The 25,474-nt window shown below is 43.8% G+C and overlaps 2 protein-coding genes across 2 annotated transcripts in view; one reads left to right on the top strand and one right to left on the bottom strand.

Annotated features, from left to right (window-relative positions):
* The window catches only part of EPB42 (erythrocyte membrane protein band 4.2), a 28,766-nt gene extending 19,783 nt beyond the window's left edge, over nt 1-8,983 (top strand). The window contains exons 12-13 of the mRNA XM_017858305.1: nt 3,515-3,648; nt 8,741-8,983. Of these exons, the coding sequence (XP_017713794.1) occupies nt 3,515-3,648; nt 8,741-8,903 (297 nt within the window). The 3' untranslated portion in view covers nt 8,904-8,983. The remainder of the gene's footprint in view (nt 1-3,514; nt 3,649-8,740) is intronic.
* A 2,147-nt stretch (nt 8,984-11,130) lies between these two features.
* CCNDBP1 (cyclin D1 binding protein 1) lies at nt 11,131-24,869 on the bottom strand. The gene is made up of 12 exons (XM_017858553.1): nt 24,748-24,869; nt 21,421-22,738; nt 21,183-21,242; nt 20,823-20,902; nt 17,665-17,746; nt 16,794-16,890; nt 16,547-16,620; nt 15,889-15,965; nt 14,965-15,245; nt 13,820-13,880; nt 11,876-11,922; nt 11,131-11,610 (listed from the first exon to the last, which is right to left on the bottom strand). Exons 2-12 carry the CDS (start codon nt 21,527-21,529, stop codon nt 11,496-11,498), a joined length of 1,083 nt encoding a protein of 360 aa, XP_017714042.1. The 5' UTR covers nt 21,530-22,738; nt 24,748-24,869; the 3' UTR covers nt 11,131-11,495.
* Nucleotides 24,870-25,474: the final 605 nt, after the last annotated feature.

Raw genomic sequence — 25,474 nt, forward strand, 5'->3', positions numbered from 1 at the left:
AAAAAGGAAAAAAAAGAAAAAAGAAACTCCATGGTGGAACACATCAGAATTTTTAAAAACTCGAGTAATTCCAGTGTGCAGACAAGTGTGAGAATCAGTTGACGAGAGCTTGTCTACAGCGTTGCAACAGCCTTCTAACTGGTCACCTCACCTGCAGTCTCTGTATCATTCTTCCCTTTCCAAGCATGGGAGGAGTGGAGTCGGGGGTGGGGGGTGGCGTGAGAGCTGGACAGGGCCCAGGTGACACAGGGTCTTGTCTCTCTTGCTAAGGACTTTGAGTTTTGTTCTCTGGGTAATGGAAAACTGGTGGAAGGTTTCAACCAGGGTAGTCAATGGAATCAGAAATTCATCTTAACAAGAAAGAACTTTTGGCAGAATGGAATGGAAAGGGTCATATAAGAAAAGTGCTTCTTAACGTTAGCCGCACATTGCGTCATCTGGGGAACTTTTTTTGTGGGGCGGGGAGGGGGCAGCCTTCTGAGCCAGAGTAGGCTCAGAGTCTCTGATCATCTGGAAACTTTAAAAACTGCTGATGTCTTGGCCTCACCGCCAGAGTCTGATGTAACTGATTGGGGTGGGCCTGGTGTTGGGGTTGTTTTGTAAAGCTCCCCACTTGATTCTAATGTGCATCCAGAGTCTTGAGAAGCACGGAATTGAAGATGAGAAGGTTTTGTAATCATCAAGTCAAGAAATGAAGGCCAAACTAAGCTAGCAGCACTTAGAGTTAAAATGTATTATGGAGTTGGGATAGATGGGGCTTGTGACTGTGTGAGTGTGTATATGTGTGTGGTGGGTGCTTCTGGTTTGGGTGAGTCACTAGAACAGGAAAAATGGGGAAGAGCAGGTTTGGGGAGAAAAAGGATGAATTTGGTTGTGGCACGTTGTGTCTGAAAGCCCGTGACACGTGCACGTGCAGCTGACCAGTGGGCAGCAGGAAACCTTGGTAAGATAAAGTTCTGGGCTGGAGCTCAGATGTGGAAATCCCAGCACAGGGGGGCCAACAAAGAGTCAGGGCATAGATGAGCTCACAGCAGTGGGGAGAGGACAGTGAGGAGATGAGAAGGTGAGGAGGGAACCCGGCAGCAGCAGCAGCATTTAGGGGGCGGTCAGGGGAAAAGCAGGGTAAGGGAGGCCAAATAGTCAAAGAAAGAAAGGAGGCACCCAGCAAGATCAGCAGAAAGGGCACAAGGTGTCAAGGCTGAAGAGCACTATTAAGAGAGTGGGCTTGCAGAGAAGCTTCCTGGGCGTTAAGACGATTGAGTTGGGAAAGTGAGACAAACCGTCTGGTCCTCCTTGGAGGCATGATAGAAAAAGGTGAGGCTGCGGAGTGGTCAGCCAGGGACACTGGACAGAGGGAGAGAGCTGAACCTGCTCCTATGCTGAGGAAAATACGCAGGCAAGAGGGAAAGAATGAGCTCAGGAGAGACGCGTTAAAATTGACAATGCTATGCCTGGGGATATGAGACAACTAGAATCACTAGCTCACATTTATCAGGCACTTACTGTTTGCCCAAAATGATGTTAAGTGCTGTATGTGCATCATCTTGTTAGGCCTCACAACAATGTTCTGAGGCAAGAACCATTGCTATCCCCACTTTACAGATGAGGAGATGAGACACAGAGAGGCTCGATAATTTACTCAGGTTACACAGCTAGTGTGATGGGGTCAGGAGGGGGCACAGATTTAGAAAGCAGAGGATTCACTTGGGCAGGGGGGATACCTCATCCCCGGAGCAGTGGTGACAGTAGGAGTCGGTATTTCTTCTGTAGGGTGACAGAGCAAGACCCTGTCTCTAACACAAAACAAAACAAAAACCCTACAAACAACACAAACCATCCCACTAGGAAGGCATTATTACACAAGGACACTGAGGCTCAAAGAGCTTAACTTGTTCCAGTTCACAGGGACCCTTCCCCAACCCCACTGAGGTGGTCTGCCAAGAGTGTTGTTGAGGGTGGTGATGGGGATGAGGGTGAGGAGTGAGGTCTTGAGTGAGTTCCAAGCATACAATTGTTGGGGAAAATGAGGCATCTTTCTGGTCTCAGTGAGGCCCTGAGTCCTTTGCATTGTGTGTGTAACTATGGCTGTTTCTGGGGTACACACACCTGTTGGCACTGACTCCACCTGTCATGTGTTTCAGAAAAGACAATAACCATTGGCCTGTTCTTCTCCAATTTTGAGCGAAACCCACCCGAGAACACCTTCCTTAGACTCACCGCCATGGCAACACACTCTGAGTCCAGCCTTAGCTGCTTTGCTCAGGAAGACATTGCCATTTGTAGACCACATCTTGCCATCAAGGTAGGCACCAGTCCTCCCCTGAGTTGCCCTCATCTGCCACCACTCAGGTCCCCATTTCAGAAGGAATCCAAGCCCCTTCAGAGCAGATGACTGTGCTGCAGGATTACCAGAAAATGCTACATTTAAGAGCTCCTTCCCTTGAAAGACATAGTTTCTTCCATACCCTATTAAGGTGTAAATCTTCCAACTTCTTTAGTTAGTTAAGTAAAGGTTTCTAAAATTGGGCCCTTCCCAGTTGCTGCCTCCTACCTACAAGGATAATAGCCTATGTTTCTTTAGCACTCCATACACATGCCAGAGCGTTTTCACCTCCTCTCTCTTCTTTTTCCTTCCTTTCTTTCTTTTCTTTTTCTCTTTCTCTCTCTCTCTCTCTCTCTCTCCTTCTCTTTTCTTTCTTTCTTTACCCTGTGAGGTAGAACTGTTCCCATTATTCAGATGAAAACCACTGAGCCCTAGAGAGCAACATGCCCACGAGAATAAAAACAGGACGTTCTAGAGGCTTATGGCTCTTGGTCCAGCCCTCTTTCCATGTGTCTACCCTGGCCAAAATGAATGAGATCTGATCCCTGCCCTCTAGCACGTTATAGTTTAGTTAGGGAGACACAACATTTGGTCTTCCAGGTAAGTGCTTTAATAGATGCACAAAGTTGCTATGGAATAAGTGAAGCAAAGGGGATTAATTCCAGCTGGTGGGTTCGGGGATGACCTTAGGAAAGAGATGACATCTATGCTGGGCCTTGAAAAATGGGTACCCTTTCAGTACAGAGGTAGGGGAAGGGCACTGAGACAGAAGAAGACAACAAAGAGGTGCAATGGAAGGTAGCCTGAGGGGTGTGCTGGGGATGGGACAGTCCCTGATGGGGCTGGGATGTCACTTAGTCATGGGAAGAACAGGTAAGGTGGGAGAGGGGGGTTGGGGGCACACCGTGAAGAATGTTGAATACAATGTAAACTGAATTCCGAAGACAGTGGGAAACCCTCCAAGGGGTCTGCCTAGAGGAGAGGCGATGTCAGAAATCATCAGTGATGGACCAAGGGTGGGAATAAATGCAGGAGGCGCAGGTTGAGCGGTAGAAAACGTCAGCTGTGAAGCTTGGGTCAGCTTGGCAGAGATGAGGAAACTTACTGAGGAGGGTACAGGGGTACATGGGAGGAGAGAGTGACTGCGGCTGTACCCTTGGCATCCACACCAAGTATTGCCTCTTCCCACAGATGCCAGAGAAAGCAGAGCAGTATCAACCCCTCACAGCCTCAGTCAGCATCCAGAACTCCCTAGATGCCCCCATGGAGGACTGTGTGATCTCCATCCTGGGAAGGGGGCTCATTCACAGAGAGAGGAGCTACAGGTAAGTGATGGAAGGCTTCTAATCTTCCTGAAATGTCTCAATGGGTCAGAAAGGTGGGGCCCAAGAGACAGACTCTCTCTTTGCCATGTCCATGCAGACAGCAGATACCCCCAGAAACTGAACTAAAGGATTAGGGCTACCAAGTGGCTTCCCTCATCTTGGGACCACCATATCTGCAAGAGGATGGGAGTGAGGCAGGCTGTGTGGGCCCCTTGGGCACCCACCTGCCCTGGTTGCTGCCCTGATCTTGCAGGGAGAGCCTGGGTGTTGCTGTGAATGTAGGCGAGGGCATTAGGGCTAGGTATTGGAGAGTAATGAAGGGAGGCCAGGCTATCTTTCATTGTGGTCAGAGGGCTACGTTCCGGTAGTCACCACCACAATACACAATTTTGTTTAATTTATTCCCTTTTATTCCCATTTTCACCACCACCCTTCATATCCTTTTATTTGTACATGTAAAATGTGTACTGTTGCTTTCATGAGCCTGTATTTTTAACTTTACATATAAATTTATATTTAATTGCTTTTCTTTTCACTCAGAACTATGTTCTTTTTTTTTTTTTTTTTTTTTTTTTTTTTTTTTCTTGAGACGGAGTCTCGCTCTGTCGCCCAGGCTGGAGTGCAGTGGCCGGATCTCAGCTCACTGCAAGCTCCGCCTCCCGGGTTTACGCCATTCTCCTGCCTCAGCCTCCCGAGTAGCTGGGACTACAGGCGCCCACCACCTTGCCCGGCTAGTTTTTTGTATTTTTTAGTAGAGACGGGGTTTCACCATGTTAGCCAGGATGGTCTCTATCTCCTGACCTCGTGATCCGCCCGTCTCGGCCTCCCAAAGTGCTGGGATTACAGGCTTGAGCCACCGCTCCCGGCCAGAACTATGTTCTTAAGATTTATGCCCATACGTCTTCTGCTACAAAATATTTCATCATGTACACCCACCACTTTCTACCACTCCACTCCACAGAGATGGGCACCCAGAGTGCTTCCAACTCTCTGACACTGCAAATAATGTTGCAGTGAACATCCTCACACAAGTCTCCTTATATACTTGTTTGAAAATTTGGTGGAGTCTGGGGATATATATACACCCAGGAATAGAATTGCTGGGTCACAGGATATGATGTGGTTTGACCAGGTACTGTCAGCTTTGCAGAATGGCTGCAGGAGTCTCCACTCCCTCCAGCAGTACATGAGAGTTTCTATATTCCTACCTCTCCTTCCTTCCTGGCAATACCCAGCTATTAACATTTTCTTCCAGTCTAATAAAAATGAAGTAATATCTTACTATTATTTTAATTGCAACTCTTCATATGTTTGTTAGCCTTTTATGTCTTCCCGGTAAGTAGTTTGTCTTTATTTTGCCTATTTTTCCTTTGGTGTTTCTGCACTTCCTTCTTACTGATTTGTAGAAGTTTCCTGTATAGTCCAGGTATTAGTCCCTTGTTGGTTTTAGATGTTGCAAATATCTTCTTTCATTATGTCTACTGCATCCTTAGTTGAATAGACAGTATAAAGTTCAAGATACCTACTCCTACCATCCCTGAGGTCCCTAGCAGGTGTTTGGGTTACTGAGCTACTACCTCAGCCTCATGAAACTTAATGAGTCATTCTTGCCAAGAAATCGAGAGGAGGGACTGTCAACACTTAACCAGACTTTTGTGATCTCCCAAATCAGTTGTGGGGCAAAGCTCCCCAAAGGAAGTCTGTCACCAAAAGAAGGTTTATAGGCAGGCCAGGAGGTTGCTGACAAGATTCCAAACGCCATCTGCTGACATACTGACATCCTCGCCATAAGCCTGCTACATCCACTGTGCTTAGCAATAAGCAAGGGTTCCAAAGCTATAGCTCTTTGTATTAGTTTGTTTTCACGCTGCTAATAAAGACATACCCGACACTGGGAAGAAAATGAGGTTTAATTGGAGGTTTAACAGTTCCAAATGGCTGGGGAGGCCTCAGAATCATGGCGGGAGGCAAAAGGCACTTCTAACAGGGTGGTGGCAAGAGAAAATGAGGAAGAAGCAAAAGCGGAAACCCATGAGAAACCTATCGGATCTCATGAGACTTACTATCACGAGAATAACATGGGAAAGACCAGCCCCTGTAATTCAATTACCTTCCCCTGGGTCCCTCCTCTGAGGAATGGGTGATAGAACTCAAGTTGAGATTTGGGTGGGGACACAGCAAAATCATATCATTCCGCCCCTGGCCCCTCCAAATCTCATGTCCTCACATTTCAAAACCAATCATGCCTTCCCAACAGTTCCCCAAAGTCTTAACTCATTTCAGCATTAATCCAAAAGTCCACAATCCAAAGTCTCACTTGAGACAAGGCAAGGCCCTTCTGCCTATGAGCCTGTAAAATCAAAAGTAAGCTAGTTACTTCCTGGATACAATGGGGGTACAGGTATTGGGTAAATACAGCCATTCCAAATGGAGAAATTGACCAAAACAAAGGAGTTACAGGGCCCATGCAAGTCCAAAATCCAGCAGGGCAGTCAAATTTTAAGGCTCCAAAACGATCTCCTTTGACCCCAGGTCTCACATCCAGGTCACACTGATGCAAGAGGTGGGTTCCCATGGTCTTCGGCAGCTCTGCCCCTGTGGCTTTGCAGGGCACAGCATTCCTCCCAGTTGCTCTCATGGGCTGGCGTTGAGTGTTTGTGGCTTTTTCAGGCACACAGTGCAAGTTGTCAGTGGATCTACCATTCTGGGGTCTGGAGGATGGTGGCCCTCTTCTCACAGCTTAACTTGGCAGTGCCCCAGTAGGGACTGTGTGTGGGGGCTCTGACCCCACATTTCTCTTCTGCACTGCCTTAGCAGAGATTCTCCATAAGGGCCCCACCCTTGCAGCAAACTTTTGCCTGGGCCCCCAGCAATTTCCATAGATAATCTGAAATCTAGACAGAGGTTCCCAAACCTCAGTTCTTGACTTTTGTGCACCCACAGGCTCAACACAGCTTCCATGTGGAAGCTGCCAAGGCTTGGGGCTTCCACCCTCTGAAGCCACAGCCCAAGCTGTATGTTGGCCCCTTTCAGCCACGGCTGGAGCAGCTGGGACACAGGGCACCAAGTCCTTAGGCTGCATACAGCACAGGAACCCTGGGCCTGGCTGACTAAACCACTTTTCCTCCTGGGCCTCCGGACCTGTGATGGGAGGGGCTGCCATGAAGTTCTCTGACATGGCCTGGAGATATCTCCCCCTTGATCTTCAGGATTAACATTAGGCTCCTTACTACTTATGCAAATATCTGCAGTCAGCTTGAATTTTTCCCCAGAAAATGGGTTTTTCTTTTCTATTGCATAGTCAGGCTGCACATTTTCCAAACTTTTATGCTCTGCTTCCCTTATAAAACTGAATGCCTTTAACAGCACCCAAGCCACCTCTTGAATGCTTTGCTGCTTAGAAATTTCTTCCACCAGATACCCTAAGTCATCTTTCTCAAGTTCAAAGTTCCAAAAATCTCTAGGGCAGGGGCAAAATGCCACCAGTCTTTTTGCTAAAACATAACAAGGGTCACCTTTGCTCCAGTTCCCAATAAGTTCCTCATCTCCATCTGAGACCACCTCATCCTGGATTTTATTGTCCATATTGCTATCAGCATTTTGGGCAAAGCCATGCAACAAGTCTCTAGGAAGTTTCAAGCTTTCCCACATTTTCATCGTCTTCTGAGCCCTTCAAGCTGCTCCAATNTTCAGCCACGGCTGGAGCAGCTGGGACACAGGGCACCAAGTCCTTAGGCTGCATACAGCACAGGAACCCTGGGCCTGGCTGACTAAACCACTTTTTCCTCCTGGGCCTCCGGACCTGTGATGGGAGGGGCTGCCATGAAGTTCTCTGACATGGCCTGGAGACATCTCCCCCTTGATCTTCAGGATTAACATTAGGCTCCTTACTACTTATGCAAATATCTGCAGTCAGCTTGAATTTTTCCCCAGAAAATGGGTTTTCTTTTCTATTGCATAGTCAGGCTGCACATTTTCCAAACTTTTATGCTCTGCTTCCCTTATAAAACTGAATGCCTTTAACAGCACCCAAGTCACCTCTTGAATGCTTTGCTGCTTAGAAATTTCTTCCACCAGATACCCTAAGTCATCTTTCTCAAGTTCAAAGTTCCAAAATCTCTAGGGCAGGGGCAAAATGCCACCAGTCTTTTGCTAAAACATAACAAGGGTCACCTTTGCTCCAGTTCCCAATAAGTTCCTCATCTCCATCTGAGACCACCTCATCCTGGATTTTATTGTCCATATTGCTATCAGCATTTTGGGCAAAGCCATGCAACAAGTCTCTAGGAAGTTTCAAGCTTTCCCACATTTTCATCGTCTTCTGAGCCCTTCAAGCTGCTCCAATCTCTGCCTGTTACCCAGTTCCAAAGTCACTTCCACATTTTCAGGTATCTTTTCAGCCATGCCCCAATCTACTCATACTAATTTACTGTATTAAGTTTGTTTTCATGCTGCTGATAAAGACATACCTGAGACTGGGAAGAAAAAGACGTTTAATTGGACTTACAGTTCCACATGGCTGGGGAGGCCTCAGAATCATGGCAGGAGGCAAAAGGCACTTCCAACAAGGTGGTAGCAAGAGAAAATGAGAAAAAAGCAAAAGCAGAAACCCGTGATAAGTCCACCAGATCTCATGAGACTTATTCACTATCACGAGAATAGCACGGGAAAGACCAGCCCCCATGATTCAATTACCTCCCCCTGGGTCCCTTCCACAACTCATGGGAATTCTGGGAGATAGAATCCAAGTTGAGATTTGGGTGGGGACAGAGCCAAACCATATCATTCTTCCAAACAAACTCCAGTATGATTACCAGGAATTGAACCAGAAGGAAGTCACAGATGACAAAAGGAACAACAGATGTAGCTTGGAAGCCCTTAGGATGTATCTCTTCTCAACCATGCAGTTGCTTAGCATTGGGCGGTTCCTTTCTTCTATTCCTTTATAAACACTTCCATTTTAATAGCAAGGTACTTAGATGTTTATTTCTGCATGGTCCACCTCTTCAAGCAAGGAAGGATCAAAGTCACTGGGACCAGCAGAGCAATGAACCTGGGACAGAACTAGCACCTGCCTTTTCCTTTATTTCAGATTTGGTTCAGTGTGGCCTGAAAACACCATGTGTACCAAGTTCCAGTTCACGCCGACACATGTGGGGCTCCAGAGGCTCACTGTGGAAATGGACTGCAACATGTTCCAGAACCTAACCAACTATAAAAATGTCACCGTGGTAGCCCCTGAACTTTCAGCTTAAACTTCCAGCTCTATCACCACTCTCCTGCCAACCCTTGCTCTACAATCTAAACCAAACATGTGCTAGGAAGAGAAACTTCACGTCTCAGTGTTTGTGTTGCTATAAAGGAATACCTGAGGCTGGGTAGTTTAAAAGAAAAGAGGTTTATTTGGCTCACAGCTCTGCAGGCTGTACAAGAAACAGTGAGGGCTTCAGGATGCTTCTACTCATGCAGGAAGGTGAAGCGAGCCAACGTGAGCAGAGATCACAGGGCAAGAATGGGTGGCAGGGGGTAGGTGCCAGGTGCCAGCCTCATTTTAACAGCCAGCTCTGGGGTGGGGGAGGGACGTATAGAGCAAGAACTCACTCATTACCCCAAGGACGGAACCAATCCAGAGGGATCCAAACACCTCCCATTAGGCCCCACCTCCAACACTGGGGATCAAATTTCAACATGAGGTTTGCAGGGTTGAATATCCAAACTACATCACTTTATCAGACAAATGAGTAGTCATTCAGGATAAGCAGAAGAGTGACCAAGAACAAAATCAGATTCCCAGAAATCAATAGACAAGATGTTTATTTCTGTTACCTCAGCTAAGGCAGCCATGAAGACAAGTTGTCTTACAATAGACACTATTGGGCTGAAATGACAAAAAGAAGCCTTTGAAAAGATGCTCAGTTACCTGTACAGAGTACATTCAGATTGTTCAGGTTCAGGTTTTTCGCAACCATTTTACTGCTCATTAATACATTCGTAACTTACAGGTAAGGGAAAGGATCTAACACTTAAATCATTCTTATATTTCTGATGAAGTGGGATATTATCCCAAAATGGAATTTTTAGGTAATCTCAAAATTATATTGATGAAGCTGGGCTCGGTGGCTCACACCTGTAATCCAGCACTTTGGGAGGCTGACGTGGGCAGATCACCTGAGGTTAGGAGTTCGAGACCAGCCTGGCCAACATGGTGAAACCCCATCTCTACTAAAAACACAAAAATTAGCTGGGCATGGTGGTGTGCATCTGTAGTCCCAGCTACTTGGGAGGCTGAAGCCAGAGAATCGCTTGAGAACCTGGGAGACGGAGGTTGCAGTGAGCTGAGATTGTGCCACTGCACTCCAGCTTGGGGGACAGAGTGAGACTCCATCTCAAAAAAAAAAAAAAATTTACATTGATCAGTGCTTTCCCTGATCATTATCCTTAAAGATCCAAACATGACTGAACAATGTTATACAATATAGGACCTGAAAGAAAAATTCAGTAGATAGGTCTTTATATTAGCGTTCTACATTCATTAAGTATCCCACAATTAAAGTCTGATGTTAATAACATGAATTTGGTCCAGCAGAGAAATATAAAAGTATATAAAACATAGGCTCTATATGAAAGGATAAAAGAACTAGTCTCCTGTTGTACAAAGTTATTGTATGTTATTTTGTTGCCTTGGCACTCTATCAGTCTGATTCTAGTTCCTTCCCTTTATGACACTTGTTAACAGTACAAAATGGCACTTCAAAACAGTCAATTAAAACTCATTTGGCTTAAAGAATTTCAACCCCAAGTATACATTAGTCACTTAAAGAATGACTGCTGTTGCTGATTATACCTAAAGAGGGCAGAAAGGCATATGTGATGAATTACACCTACAGAAGGAAGACGATGGGCATGAGAGGTGGCGGAGACCTGCAGGACATGCATAAGGCCCTATTCAGCTCACCAGAACATACATCATTACAGGTTTACGCTGCTTTCCAATATGCAGTCTTCTAGACCGATGCAAAAGTACAATTAAGTGGTGATGGTTTTGCAAAGGGATGAACTGAAAAGGCCCTTAAAATTACATAAAATCTCTAATACACTAAAAAATTTTAATTTATAAAAATTTGGTATTTACATTTGGGGACACACATAACAGACGACAACACAAGTAGGTATAAAGAAAATAAATCTGTTCAATAAGGTGGGCAAACGTAACAAATGAGCTCAATGCCAATATATTTGTGAGACAGGGAGTAATCTGGGATAATATTCAGAAGGACTTGCTGATAATAATATATAACATGGTGAAATACTAAGATGAATTTTGGAGTAATCTTTTATAAATAAAGTGTTTTTGTTCTAAATATACTTCTGATCAGAATCAGATTTTTAAACCTACAAACCCAATGAAAGCAATGTTCTAGTCTCAATCCACTGTATTTCTGGTAAAAAAAAAAAAAGAAAGACACTTTTGAAGGGCACTCCTTTAATCACTGGCCAGTTAGCATTTTATTGAGACCATCAACATCTTTACAATGAAAACAACATACTTTACTGTAAAAAGAGAATAAGGCAGCTTTCCTAGGAATCTCTGAGAAATGACTCAAGAATGAGAAATCATGCAATTATTTTTCATATATAGCACAGAAAAATATATTATATGCATATGGTTTATAAATAGGTGCCAACCTGGCCTAACCAACAATCTTTGGTAATAGTGTCTCTTGTTAAATATAGACAGGCACTCACTTTCAATCCAGCAAGCATTCTAGCTCCATTTTAAAAGCAGACATCAGAGCCTGACCATGATGGTGAGAGGGGGAGAAGAGAGTACAAACGAGCCTGAAAAGTCATAATTCAAGTTCACTCTGAGTGAGCTCCTTGATTCTATTCATGCAATGATCAATGGCATTAATAAGTAAAGGGATCCAACTATCTTCCGGCTGAGGGGTCACATGACTTGCTCTGAGAATAGAATAGGAAAGAAACAAGTTAAACTTATTAGGGCATCAAGGGAAAACCTACCCTCAGGAGGGAGCACAGGGAAAACTAAAATTTTTTTAAAGGGAAGCTTCTTTGCAGAATCTCAGCTGCCCCACAACTGAAGTTGAAAGAAAATCCCACACCCACCCTTTCCCACTCCTTGAAATGGGGGCTAGGGAGTTGAGAATGTCTGGACAGGAGTTCCGTTTTACTCTCAAAAAGCTATCTGAGAAGTCTTCGTACTTACTTTGTAATTTCAAGTGCCTTCTTTAAAACAGATACGAGTTTTGCAGACTAGAAAAGAAACACAGAAGTTATTCACCCTGAGCCCTACTATAAAAAGGTGAGCTCAAATATTTTAAAAAACCCAAGTAATAAAAAAATTATTTAGAAAAAGAATCTGAAGGAAGTATGCAAAACTTAAAAATGCTGATTAGGTTAGGGTGGCAGGAATACGAGTTCTTTTCATTTAGCAAGATCTTGTTAATACCATTGCTATAACATTTTAATACATTTTTTAAATCTAAAATATTTTCAATTTTAAAAGGACAGAAAAGGAAAATGTAACCTGAATTGGTCCCAAATGCTGATAGCTCAAAATATAAAGCAGAAATGACTAAGGCTCCTTTAAAAAAAAAAAAAAAACGCATAAAGAATTTTAAGAACACCAATATAAGGATAACATGGAGATGTTTAAAAATATCAATACATATAAGATGCATATGCAGTACACATTTTAAAATTGCTAGAGCAGATACTATGTTTGGGATAGCTGACTAGGCATATTGCTAAAAACATTTGTTTCCTAGGAAGTCAATTTTTTAAAAGTTAATGCCAAAAAAAGTTAACACCCAAAAGGATCCTATTCTACTTCAAGGTGTTTGTACATCATGAAGACACTTCTGATGAATCTAATTTCCATTATTCAATTTATCAGTTATTACTAGAATTGATACATTTGATTGTAAAATATAAGCTATTTGGCAGTTTTACTGCTCTTTCCAATAACATTAGAGAGAACAGAAGTCTCTCTAGCAAAGGGCACAGCACAGAACTTCAAAGAATACAATAAAATCAGATTTTTATAAGAAACTTGACTCTCCATGGTTAAATCACACTGTTTGTATTAGAACAGAGTATGTTTCTGGAACACTTATTTCTGCCTCAACTAGAAATTAGAAACTTGTGACCTCAGCCAGCTACTTCATGAACAGCTAGAGTTCAATCTAATTGCTGCTTAGTCTAGAAATTAGAAACTTGTGACTTCAGGCTGAGAAGTTCCTAAATTACTCTGTAATTAAGACTTTCTTTTCAAAGAAGCATTTTCTATTTTTTTTTTGAGACAGAGTCTTGCTCTGTTGCCCAGGCTGGAGTGCAGTAGCGCGATCTCGACTCACTGCAACTTCCACTTCCCGGGTTCAAGTGATTCTCTTGCCTCAGCCTCCCGAGTTAGCTGGGATTATAGGCGCATGATGCCTGGCTAATTTTTGTATTCTCTTTTTTTTTTTTTTGAGATGGAGTCTCGCTCTGTAGCCCAGGCTGGAGTGCAGTGGCGTGATCTCGGCTCACTATAATCTCCGCCTCACGGGTTCACGCCATTCTCCTGCCTCAGCCTCCCGAGCAGCTGGGACTACAGGCGCCTGCCACCACGCCTGGCTGATTTTTGTATTTTTAGTAGAGACGGGGTTTCACTGTGTTAGCCAGGATGGTCTCAATATCCTGACCTCGTGATCCGCCCACCTCGGCCTCCTAGAGTGCTGGGATTATAGGCGTGAGCCACCGCGCCTGGCCTTGTATTCTTAGTAGAGACAAGGTTTTGCCATGTTGGCCAGGCTGGTCTCAACTCCTGACCTCAGGTGATCCGACAGTCTCAGCCTCCCAGAGTGCTGGGATTACAGGTGTGAGCCACCACACCCAGCCTTAAAGCAGCATTTTCTAAGGCCTTTGGGCTTTTCTAAACGATTACCCAGGTGATTATGGAAGAGAGAACTATCAAAGCTCATGGCTATTATAATTCAACTTCAGCAAATATTTATCAACCCCAAACACATGCAAGAACTGTGACATTACTGTTGTACTTGCATCCAAATGTGACAAATAAATATGTACCCTATAGCTTAGAGGAAATACTAGTGATTAGTGAAGTTCCACCCATTAGGTCTGTAGCTATTCCCTCAAAGCCAGTACTTACATTGATTCGCACGGTCAGGTGACACATAGGTGGATATATGCTCAGAGCCAAATCATCCACACTAAGAGCAGAAAACAAAAGTAATCATTAACAAAAAAAGAAACGCAGCCAGGTTGTTTCTAGTACACAACTATGGATGTCAACAGTAAGAAACTGTCGCAGAAATGCCTGTCAGTTTTTAAAATTGGGCAACTGGGCAACCAATACAGAATGAGTTCAACCAGTCTTTATTGAAACACGCATACCCCATTTCACTAGGAAGTTGGGGGGAAAATTCCCTTAGTTCATAGTAGGGTGCATGATCAATTCAGTCAAAAATGTGAGGATATGAAAACATCAGTTTAATAACTAATATAGGCAGGCAGGTCATCAATGGAAGCTAAAATTAGAGTAAAATATAACTTTACTAAAGCAAGCATCACTTTAAGTGATCAAATTTACTACCACCAATAATGAGGCAAACCAACACCATGTGCCTCCCTAATATGATAAAGTGAGATGTATAAAACACTCAATTATATGATATTCTTGCAAAAATGAGAACCATCACATGAATCCAGGTTGTTGGATATTTTATGAGACAACTGACCTGGTTTCTTTTTAAAATGTTGATTTTTTTAAAAAAGATTACAAAGGAACTGTTCTAGATTCAAGAGACTAAAGAGATGACAATTAAACGCAATGTGGGACCTTGACAGAACCCTGAATTTATATGACATTTTAGATAGAGACAATTGGAGAAATCTGAATATTAGATAATATTATTATATTCAATGTCAAATTTCTTGGATGTGATAATCCACATCTTGGATGTGGAGGAGGACTAAGAGCATTTCAGGAGATACATACTGAAGTATTTAGGGGTGAAATGTCATTGCTGTCTGCAATTTACTCTCAAAACATTCTGGAATAAATATGAAACATCTGTCTGAGAAATAAACCAATATAGGAAAAAAATGTGAATAGGCGAATCTAATAGAAGGATGTAGGAGTGTTCACCGAAGGTACTTTTTAAACTTTCCTATAGGTATGAAAAATTTCAAAATATAAAAAATCCGGAAAACCTTGTTTTCCCAGTTTTTTCCCAGTACAAATTGAGATCAGAAAGCTGCTGCTCAGATGTTTCAAGTGGAGATCATGCTTACCTAGGGCTGATTTCATCAGAAATATCCACAATGTCGTCCAGCTGTGCCACCTGATCCTTCTTCCCATTCTCTGCCACTAAGATCCGAATTTTCTTCAGGCAGGCTTTGGATGCTCTCACCAGTGCAAGGCAGGGGATTATGAGCTCTTGATCATCCTCTGACCAATACAAGTCCTGATTGCTTGGAAACCCCAACACATCATCCTCATCATTGTGGTTGTCAGAGTTGTTCTCGTCAGTATCATTCAAGAGGCCAGAGTAAGGGTCGCATTCTTCCACAGCCTAAGACATACCATGATGTATGTGAATGCAAAAAAAAAAAAAAAAAAGGCCTATTACACTTTTACCACCGTGCCTTAGTTGTCCAAAAACCTTAGCTAGGCCGGGCGCGGTGGCTCACGCCTGTAATCCCAGCACTTTGGGAGGCCAAGGTGGGCGGATCACGAGGTCAGGAGATTGAGACCATCCTGGCTAACACGGTGAAACCCCGTCCCTACTAAAATACAAAATTAGCCGGGCATGGTGGCGGGCACCTGTAGTCCCAGCTGCTCGGGAGGCTGAGGCAGGAGAATGGCATGAACCCAGGAAGCGGAGCTTGCAGTGAGCCGAGATCGCACCACGGCATTCCAGCCTGGGCGACAGAGCAATACTCCATCTAAAAAAAAAAAAAAATACCTTAGCCATCCACTTCACTAACGGCTGCAGAGTAGAATCATTTCATAAAACCTGTTTCTCGTTCTCCTTGTCCAGTAAGGGAACGGAGAGGAGTGGTAGTAAATCACATACTAACAAGGAGTGGGAGATGGAAGACAGAGGACAGTAGTGAGAAGGGGACCTATCTGGCAATGCTCAGGAAATCTCTCTTTATAATTAATTCTCATCTACTAGTCAAGGAGTTGCCTTCCAATGATGGAGGTCCCCTCACCTGCTCCATTTCTTCATGTGCATCCTTCACAAAATCCACATTCTTGGTCAGCATCCAAAGAGCTGCAGCTTTGTTATCTATGAGTGAAAAATCAGAAGCACTAGAATTAGAAGAAAACCCCAAGAATTTTCTTAAGGCTGCAAGGAACAACCACATTGTTCCTATTGAAGGGAGTACCAAGGACGGTTGACAAGGGTGGTGGTTTAATAAAAAATTCTTCTCACTACATCCCCTGGTATCTAGACAGGGGTTTAAAAAGCTTGTATTTTATTCACCACAAGAAGAAATAAAATGGTCACATGATGTTTACCATCATGGTCCTCTTGGACAACCACCATTTTGGCTTAGCTGTCTCTACCTCATAACTGCTTTGGTGTGCTCCATAATACTACTCTTGGGGTAGGACTAGGAAAACAAACCATATTTGTTCAACAAGAGACAGAGCCACAGCAAAGGGGAGTGGAATTTAGAAGTATGAGAACTAGAGAATGACAAAAAGTACTAATACCTACCTATTAATTTTGATAATAAAATATATATATTTCACCAGACTGTGTATATAAATTCAAATACATACATGTCACAAAGCTGGAAGCTAAACATGAGAGGTCTCTCTGCTTTGGGCAGCAGACACGGCCCACTTCCCACCTTCACTCACCTCTTGGCATCTGAGGCATCTGCTGGCATGCAACCCAGACACTGTTGTAGGAAATAAGGTCATTGTTCTCAGGGCTGGGGAAAGAAATCAGTAAGGATAAATTAATACCCTAGGTTCCTGTCTCCTAAAAAGCTCCTTCCTGCTGGTCATTACTCTCAGCTGTCAGTAACTTTGCTGTTAAAATGAGTTTTTCCCCTCTTAGGCAAGGAACCCCAATAACTGATAGCCTAAACTGTGGCATCACTACCTCTGAGTTGGAGTGATGGAAAGCACTTCCATGAGCTGAGCCATGCCATCCACGATGTCCAGGGTGGCGCCCCGTACCAGCTTTCGCAGGGTGATCCCTGTGGCCAAACCCAAAGAATAAGCAGCCTGGTGCTCTTTTCAGAAGCACCATCTGCTTTCCTGAGTCTAAGCATTACAGAACTGTAAGGTAATGTACACCCACATGCTTTAACCTACATGCTAACACAAAACTCAGGTCTTACTTATATCCCCATGGCATTTTCTTGCCCCTCCTGCCATTCCTTAGTGTTTTCTTTAAAAGAGATCTGGAACAAAATCTTTCTGTGACACCATGTATTCATTCGTTAAAGACCGTGATCTCTTAACAACTGTAGATGAAACACTTGAAGTTTAAGCCACTTGAGTAACCCTGAAGATCCATGACATGTATTCAGTTATAATTTTGGCATGATTATAATCAATGCATGATTCTACAGGCAGGGCTGGAGGCCATTTAACCTATGAAGATGTTCAGAAATAGGGTGAGATATAATATGGGTGGAGGAAAGTAAGGATGGCCTGAGCCTGCATATGGGGCTGAGAGCCAGCCAGCATCTGTGGTGTTAAAACGGGTTGAAGAGGGAGAAGCCTGTGAGAATTAAAAGCCTTACAAGTCAGGCAAGGTAGGGGAGATGGGAAGTCATAGGAACAAAGCATCTGTATCTTAGAATAATGGCTTGATTATTTAAGTCACTTACATTACAAAATTATCCTTGACTGTATTTTATGGGAGAAAGTTATATGTTCAAGTCGGGTAAAGGTAAAAGTCACAGGACATAATCCACAATATTAGCAAAGATCTACACGAGAAATGCAACACTTATGTGGCTTACCCTGATCCTTTGGAAGCAAATAGTACACTGCAATAAATGCCTTGATGGCAGCATGGACTTGTTCACAGAACTTCTGGGTTTCCTATGAAAAAGGAAACAGATTAGATCAAAGTGGTCAACCCTTCTACTGTGGAATACAGCAGATATTTCTTTTCTTTTTCTTTCTTTTGAGACAGAGTCTCGCTCTGTCACCCAGGCTGGAGTGCAATGGCACAGTCTCAACTCACTGCAACCTCCACCTCCCAGGTTCAAGCAATTCTCCTGCCTCAGTCTCCCAAATAGCTGGGATTACAGGCACCCACCACCACCCCCGGTTAATTTTTTGCATTTTTAGTAGAGATGGGGTTTTGCCATGTTGGCCACACCGGTCTTGAACTCCTGACCTCAGGCAATCCACCTCCCTCGGCCCCTCAAAGTGCTGAGATTACAGGTGTAAGCCACTGCACCCAGCCTAAGGCAGATATTTCTACAGCATCATCAAACATTTTCTGAAGCCCTGGTATGAAGGTAGGCCTTCTGCTATACTCACCACATACCAGAGAGGATTTAGCTATATAGTAGACACTGGGCTGACAACTCAATAAACCATTAAGAAACAGCAGGAAAAAACTTATTCCTGATACACTGTATCCCAAGATATTCATGATATCTTAGACCAGGAGTTGGCAAACTGTGGTCCTCAGGCCAACTCAGGCCCCACTGCCTGTTTTTGTAAATAAAGTATATTGGGACACAGTCATACTCATTGGTTTAAATGTCTGTAGTTGTGTCTGCTCTACAAGGGCAGAGTTGGGTAGTTGGCTACAAAATCTAAAATATTTACTAACTGGCCCTTTACAGAAAAGAGAGGGAGAGAGAGAGACAGACAGACAGACCGACTGACAGACCATGGTTATTAGATCACTAACCAGGTCTCTCTCTCTTAACAGAATCACAATATGTAACTAAAGGTAACTAGCATGGACTCAACAATGCTCCATGTTAACTATTTTCCTTCTAGGTGGTCACTGGCTTTCTCATCTTCCTTGTCCTCAATTGACTTAAATTCTAAGTCAATACTATATAAATGTGGTCCAGGTTGGAGCCAGTCTACAAACTGTTTGTGACCAGTCAGGGATGAGATAAGGACAGTGACTGAGAGTGTTTAGAAACTTTTATGGCAATTTGACATTTATTCAACATCCAAGCACATAATTTTATTAAAGTATCATTCCATACAGACTGGAATTTAAAAAAACAAAAAAAAAACTACCCATCTTTTAGTAGGACTAAAGTGGTGAGATCTCAAGAAGGCAATGATGACTCATGTGTATGTGTGTGTACATACACACATATATACATATACATATTTATTTGAATATATGTATATACTTGAATATTTGTATGTATTTCAAATAAATCCAAATTCTAATTTTTCATCTATGAGTGAAACTACTGTCCTGAGCATGTATAGAAAATCAGTTCTACGCTGCCTCCTTGTGGTATCTTACTTGCAGTGAGTTTTAGCAGCAAGTCCTAAGTGTATTTGAAAGAAAGGGGTTAGCAGATAAGAAAAATAAGATAATATTAATTACTCTTTTTGAAATAGTCTATCTTCCACGAATCTTTTAAAGTGCTCTCATACAATTCATCTCTTGTTTCCTCGTCACAAATCTCAAAGGTAGGCCAGGCACGGTGGCTCACGCCTGTAATCCCTACACTTTGGGAGGTCAAGGTAGGCGGATCACTTGAGGTCAGGAGTTCGAGACTAGCCTGCCCAACATGGTGAAACCCCGTCTCAACTAAAAATACAAAAATTAGCCGGGCATGGTGGCGGGTGCCTGTAATTCCAGCTACTCGAGAGGCTGAGGCAGGAGAACTGCTTGAACCCGGTAGGCAGAGGATGCAGTGAGCCGAGACTGCCACCGCACTTCAGCCTGAGTGACAGAGTGAGACTCTGTCTCAAACAAACAAACAAAAAAACTCAAAGGTATGTGAGGAGGAGAAAGTCTATCACTGTAGGTACATGCAGCAGAAGATACCTATATTCTTTCCAAACACCTGTATATGTAGACTGAGAAACTAAAACTATTAACTATGAAAATCAAATAAGGCAATGAATATGCCATTTTAAAAGAATCTTACTCCCATATTAAGGATACATAGCTCTAGAAAAACTAAGCATAGAGCATACGTGGTCACAGCCAACATGTTTACTTTCATTAGTTTAATAATAAAGGAATATTTAAAACGCATAAATTCTTTGTTCTAGCAATTCCACTTCCGGGAATTTTTTCTACTGATATACATACATACACAGAATTAGGTAATTCATCACGACATTGTTTGCAGTAACTCTAAGTTGGAAACAGCTTAAATGTCCACATAGAGTATGGTTAAATTATGTTTATATCTAGTCTATTGAATACCATGCAGTCATTACAAAGAACGGAACAACTTTATAGTAACTGCTAAGAGTTGATTTCTAAGCTCCATTGTTAATTTATTTAAAGGAAGATCTAGAACAGTGTTTATGGTATCTTATCATTTGTGTAAAAAGAAGCTGACACATACAAGATAAATGTTTATGAATGTATATATGCACAGAATATATGTGGAATAATGCAAAAGGAACTGGGGGAGACAAAATGAGAAAGTGGATGGAACGATAAACTTAACACACTTTGATATCTTCTGAATTTTATACTATCTGCGTGTTACTGATTAAATATAAAAAATAATATAAAAAGGGTATTATGTAGTATAACAGAATAGGTGTAGCTTAGATATCAGATAGACCTTGATTTAAATTCTAGCTCCCCTGCTTTTTTAAAAAAATCTTAACCTGAGCTTCTGAGCCTGCTTGCTCATCTGTCAGATGGCCAACAAGTATGTGAAAACACCCAGCAAATAAAAAGTGCTTAAAAAATTATCAGAAAAGAAACAATCAGGGTGAACTTCAGATTGAACCAATATTTATAAGACCTGCCTACTCCGCGCCAGGAACTGCACTTGGCAAATCGGTCTTCACAACAATCCTGTGAAGTAAAAAACGGTAACCTCATTGGACAAATGAAGAAAATAAATCTCCTGGCATGCGTGTAAAAGGTGGAAAGAAAATTAGAGGATTCCTAAGGTGTAACTCGGCAGCCCAAGGATTCCAGGAAAGTGAAGCCCACCTGTGGAGACGGCAGTGGAAGCTGAGAGAAGACTGTGGTCAGAGTCGTGGCTTCCCTTGACACTGTCACAGCTGCCTCATCTGGGGGGTGGCCGAAGAGAAGGCAGGTGCCAATACATTAGTGCCGCACGGACTTGGAAGATACGCGTTCCCTTACCGACCAAGACTTCTCAAAAACACCTCCCGAATGTCGATGTTAGAATTCTAGTTCACCCTCTCAGGTGCTGAGGTGGGTAAGGTATCTCACAGAAAGGATGCAGCGGGGGAGGGCAGTCCCCTCCCTGGGGGAGAGCGAGAGGGAAAGGGGTCGGGACGCTGGAGGAACTGAGGCAAGCGGAGCCCGGACAGGAGGCGCACTCACTGAGTCTTCTCCAGAACATCTCTCGATTAAACTCCTCGGTGGTCTCCTGGGCTTCGCCGACTTGTGGGTGTGGCGTGTGGGGGCCGAATGGTGGCGAATGGAAAAGCTGAGGTAAGCGGAGCTACCTCCCTCGCCCGAGCCCGGCTCCCCGCCGCCGCCCCAGCCCGGCCTCTCCCCGATCCCGGCCTCTCCCCGAGCCCGCCCCTGCCGTGGCGCGTTCCAACTCCCGTCAGCTCACCCCGCACTCGAGGCAGGAGCAACCGCAGCTCCTCCGCCAAGTGCCGGAGCTGCTGCAAAGGTGGAGCCAGGGTGGGGGCTGCGGCTGCAGGTGCAGTTGCGCTCGCCATCTCAGTCGCTTGCCGAAGGCCGCAAACACAGGACTCCGCCGCCACTGCCGGAGCCGCACTGCGACAGCCGCTCCACTTCCGGGCCACAGCGTCAATGGCTCGTTTCCGGCAACAAGCCGTCCAGCCCCACCCCAGAGGCCCGGCCCCGCCCCCAGAGGTCCAGCACCACCCATCCCATTATGAGAGACCAGGCCTGGCCCCGCCTCCTCCAGCTCCGCCCTGTCCCCAGAGGTCCAGCACCAACCATCCCAGAGGCCAGGACAGGCCACGCCTTCTCTCGCCCCTTAAGCGAGGCCACACGCGCAAGGCTCAGGCTCATGGTCTTTCTTATTCATCATTCATTCATTTATTTGATTAATTGAAAACACTTCCGACTAAGGAAGCAGAGAGCCCACAATCCTGTGGGAAAACAGGCCTGGGTACTAATATCTCAGCCGTGGTCAGGGTCGGGCCCAGATCCTCAAAGGTTCCCTGCCACTGAAATTGCACCTTTGACAGCTGCTGAATTCCAAGCACAGCGGTAGGTGCTTTACATGGGGTAACCCCTAAAAAACACACTGGGCCTCAGACACTCCCGTACACACACCCAACCCCTACCCTGTGGGTGTCCTAGATAAGGGTTTTCTCTTCACAAAGATAAATCAACTCTTTGCCTCCTTGAGGAGGACAGGAATAAAGGCATTATTTTTGAGACTTTTCTGCAGTCCATTCTGCAGGTATCAGTAGTGGGTAATGCCTTCAACACCCAGGAGTCCAAACGAGAAGCAGCTCCCTAAAGCTCACGCACCAATACTGGCCCTCCACCTGCTACTGGTGTAGAGGCCTGGGATACAGACACAGAGGCTGGGCTTCTGCCCAGCTGCTAGTGGTGAGACATGGCCTTCAGGGGCTCAGGTGGCTTTTTAACTGCACCATGAAGATTCCAAGCTTGGCGGAGTTCAGTGTCCACACACAACGAATGAGAACAGGTGTCAGCAGTGTCAACCAGGTCCGCAAAGGGGAGAATAAAAAAGCTAGGGTGCCATATGTCGCATAAAGAAAGTAGCAGGAATAAACCTGCCAGATGTACAGCAGTAGCATAAGTAGGTGAACAGGCATAATTTTCAAGTATTTTCTTTGATGGAGATGAGACCTGAAGTTGTGACCAAAGCACCGCTGCAGCAAGCTCCAACACATGTAAGCCATCAAGGGGATGTTAAAAAACGCCAGCTGGAAAAGAACAGAGCCATAGCTTACTCCCAAGTCCTTGGAAGAGTTTGGTCTTAATAATGCATCATTAGTGGATCCTAAGAATATGCTGCTTTCTGTCTTGGGGTTAGCTAATTTACTTCAAGCACAGTTGCTTATAACACAACAGCTGACTTGTGGCTAGTTGTGTATTTGCCCACGTTCTTTTATTCATCTTAGAGGCGGGTATCATTTAATTTATGTTGAAGTCCCAACTTGCAGTACAGTATCATATACACAGTTAATACCCAGTGATGTTAAGCTGGAATTGAACTGAGTAAATGTATACACACACATACAACAACCCCTCTTTTTTGGTGGAGTGAGGGGAGGGCTTCGCTGTCAGTATTTTTTTTATCTCCATTTTTGTTTGAGGTAGCGTGATTAAGTACTGGAATATAAATTAGAAGATCTAAATTATAATCCAAGTTGAGCAGCTTTATGATTCATTCATTTAACAAATATTTATTGAGCACCCGTTATGTGGCATGCATGAGCTAGGCTCCAAGTTAGGGACACAATGGCAAACAAGTTAGAAAAGGTCTGTCATAGAGCTAACATTCTAACAGGGAAAAGACAATGACCAAAAAAAAAAACAAAAACAAAAAATATAATTACAGATTGTGATTAGTTCAATGAAGGAAAGAACTGGGTCATAAGAAGATAATGAGGAGAAAGGCTCTCAGAGGCCAGGACAGGAATAAATCAGCGGAGGGAAGTGCATTCCAGGCAGAAGGAACAAATGAAAAGCCCAGAGATGGGAGAGGTCTTGGCCTCTTTAAGGAAGTGCATGCAGAGCATAAGCCAGGTGGAAATTGGGGCAGTTGGCAGGACCCAGATCACTGCTCTGCTTCAAAGCATTTCAAGCTGAAAAGTAAGTGAGCTGATTGTAAAGTTTTTAAAAGAGCACACTGGATGCTCAGTATTAAACTGAGAGCAAGCAGGCAAGAATATCAGGGAGAAGATCCAGGCAAGAAATAATTACAATTTAGATTAGGGTAACAGAAATAGAGAGAAGTGGATGGATTCAAGATATGCACTGGAAGCAGATCAAATAAGGTAGAGCTTGCTGGTGAAATAGATACAGGGTACAAAGGAAAGGGAATAATTGAGGATACATCTTGGAGAAATCAGATGAATGGTGGAGTCATTTATTAAAACTGGAAAAACAGAGGAACAGGTTTGGGGTAGAAATAATGTTCCTATTAGAGAGATATCATATGAAGTTGAGATGCCTGTTAGACATCTGTGGCCATTGGATATAGAGGCACTTGAAGTGCAGAGAAGAGGTCGAGATCAGAGATACAGATTTGGGAGTCATGGGTCTGGATGATACATAAAATCCATTATTAGTGTACTATTTATTAGAATATGAATGTAAACATTTACAAAGGAAAAAACCCTGCCTTTTGGTAAGGCTCAGGATTCATTTGGTATGAGAGAGTTCCTTGGAGACAGCCTCCATCTACATAATAGAAAACTGAAATGAGGCTGGGCACAGTGGCTCACGCCTGTAATCCCAGCACTTTGGGAGGCCGACACGGGCGGATCACCTGAGGTCAGGAGTTAGAGGCCAGCCTGGCCAACATGGTGAAACCCCACCTCTACTAAAAATGCAAAAATTAACCGGGCATGGTGGCACATGCCTGTAATCCCAGCTACACAGGAGGCTGAGGCAAGAAAAGCACTGGAACCCAAGAGGCGGAGGCTGCAGTGAGCCGAGATTGCACCACTGTGCTCCAGCCTGGGCAACAGCGCAATGCTGTCTCGGGGAACAAAAAATGTATTTTACATGTTTACGTGAGAGTGGTAGAAGGAGTTTAGGAAGCACTTTAAAAGCAAATGAAGCTTTTATTAAAGACTCCCCTGCAAGTAAAGTAGGAAAGATGATCTATGGTACTTAATTTTGGATTTTGGATTTAATTCATAACTGTTATGCAATTAGTCCGACAAGGCCAAGATGTTCTTAAATTGCCTTTCTGACTTCTTACCTGGAGAATTCCAATTATAAATGTTATGCTGCCTTGTAGGAAATGTCCATTAACAAATATCCCAAAGGAAAAGCAGCAACCCAATTTGCCATCAATGATTTCACCAAAAAACCATGGACCTAAAAGAGGCAATGGACAAAAAAGGAGATTAAATAACTATAACTCTGATTACATATATCATGAGATGCATTTATAGGAATAATGCAAATATATGAGACTAGCCATCTATAAGTATTTTATTTCATAGCCTTTCCTCTTTGTTAATCTCTATGTTGTATTCGATATCCTCGCTAACCAACTATTTGCTCCTTTACTCCATATTTTTTGGATTATGAAATTTCTTAGTAGACACTATACCTGGAACAGATATGTGTCTTATAGAGTCTAGAAACAAAAAAAAGCACACTCACATTTTTGAAAATTCCGTTACAATAATAACCTCGGCCGGGCGCGGTGGCTCAAGCCTGTAATCCCAGCACTTTGGGAGGCCGAGACGGGCGGATCACAAGGTCAGGAGATCGAGACCATCCTGGCTAACCCGGTGAAACCCCGTCTCTACTAAAAAAATATAAAAAACTAGCCGGGCGAGGTGGCGGGCGCTTGTAGTCCCAGCTACTCGGGAGGCTGAGGCAGGAGAATGGCGTAAACCCGGGAGGCGGAGCTTGCAGTGAGCTGAGATCCGGCCACTGCACTCCAGCCTGGGCGACAGAGCGAGACTCCGTCTCAA

This window comes from Rhinopithecus bieti, unplaced genomic scaffold, assembly GCF_001698545.2.
Source record: "Rhinopithecus bieti isolate Rb0 unplaced genomic scaffold, ASM169854v2 scaffold_495, whole genome shotgun sequence".
Taxonomy (NCBI): Eukaryota; Metazoa; Chordata; class Mammalia; order Primates; family Cercopithecidae; genus Rhinopithecus; species Rhinopithecus bieti.

Excerpts from the sequence above, each read along its gene's own strand:
- CCNDBP1 (XM_017858553.1), bottom strand. The coding sequence starts at position 21,529 with ATGGCGAGCGCAACTGCACCTGCAGCCGCAGCCCCCACCCTGGCTCCA. Across the intron at positions 16,891-17,664 it reads TTTGCTTCCAAAGGATCAGG|GGATCACCCTGCGAAAGCTG; the intron begins GTAAGCCACATA and ends GTTTGGCCACAG. Across the intron at positions 15,966-16,546 it reads GATGCCTCAGATGCCAAGAG|ATAACAAAGCTGCAGCTCTT; the intron begins GTGAGTGAAGGT and ends TTTCACTCATAG.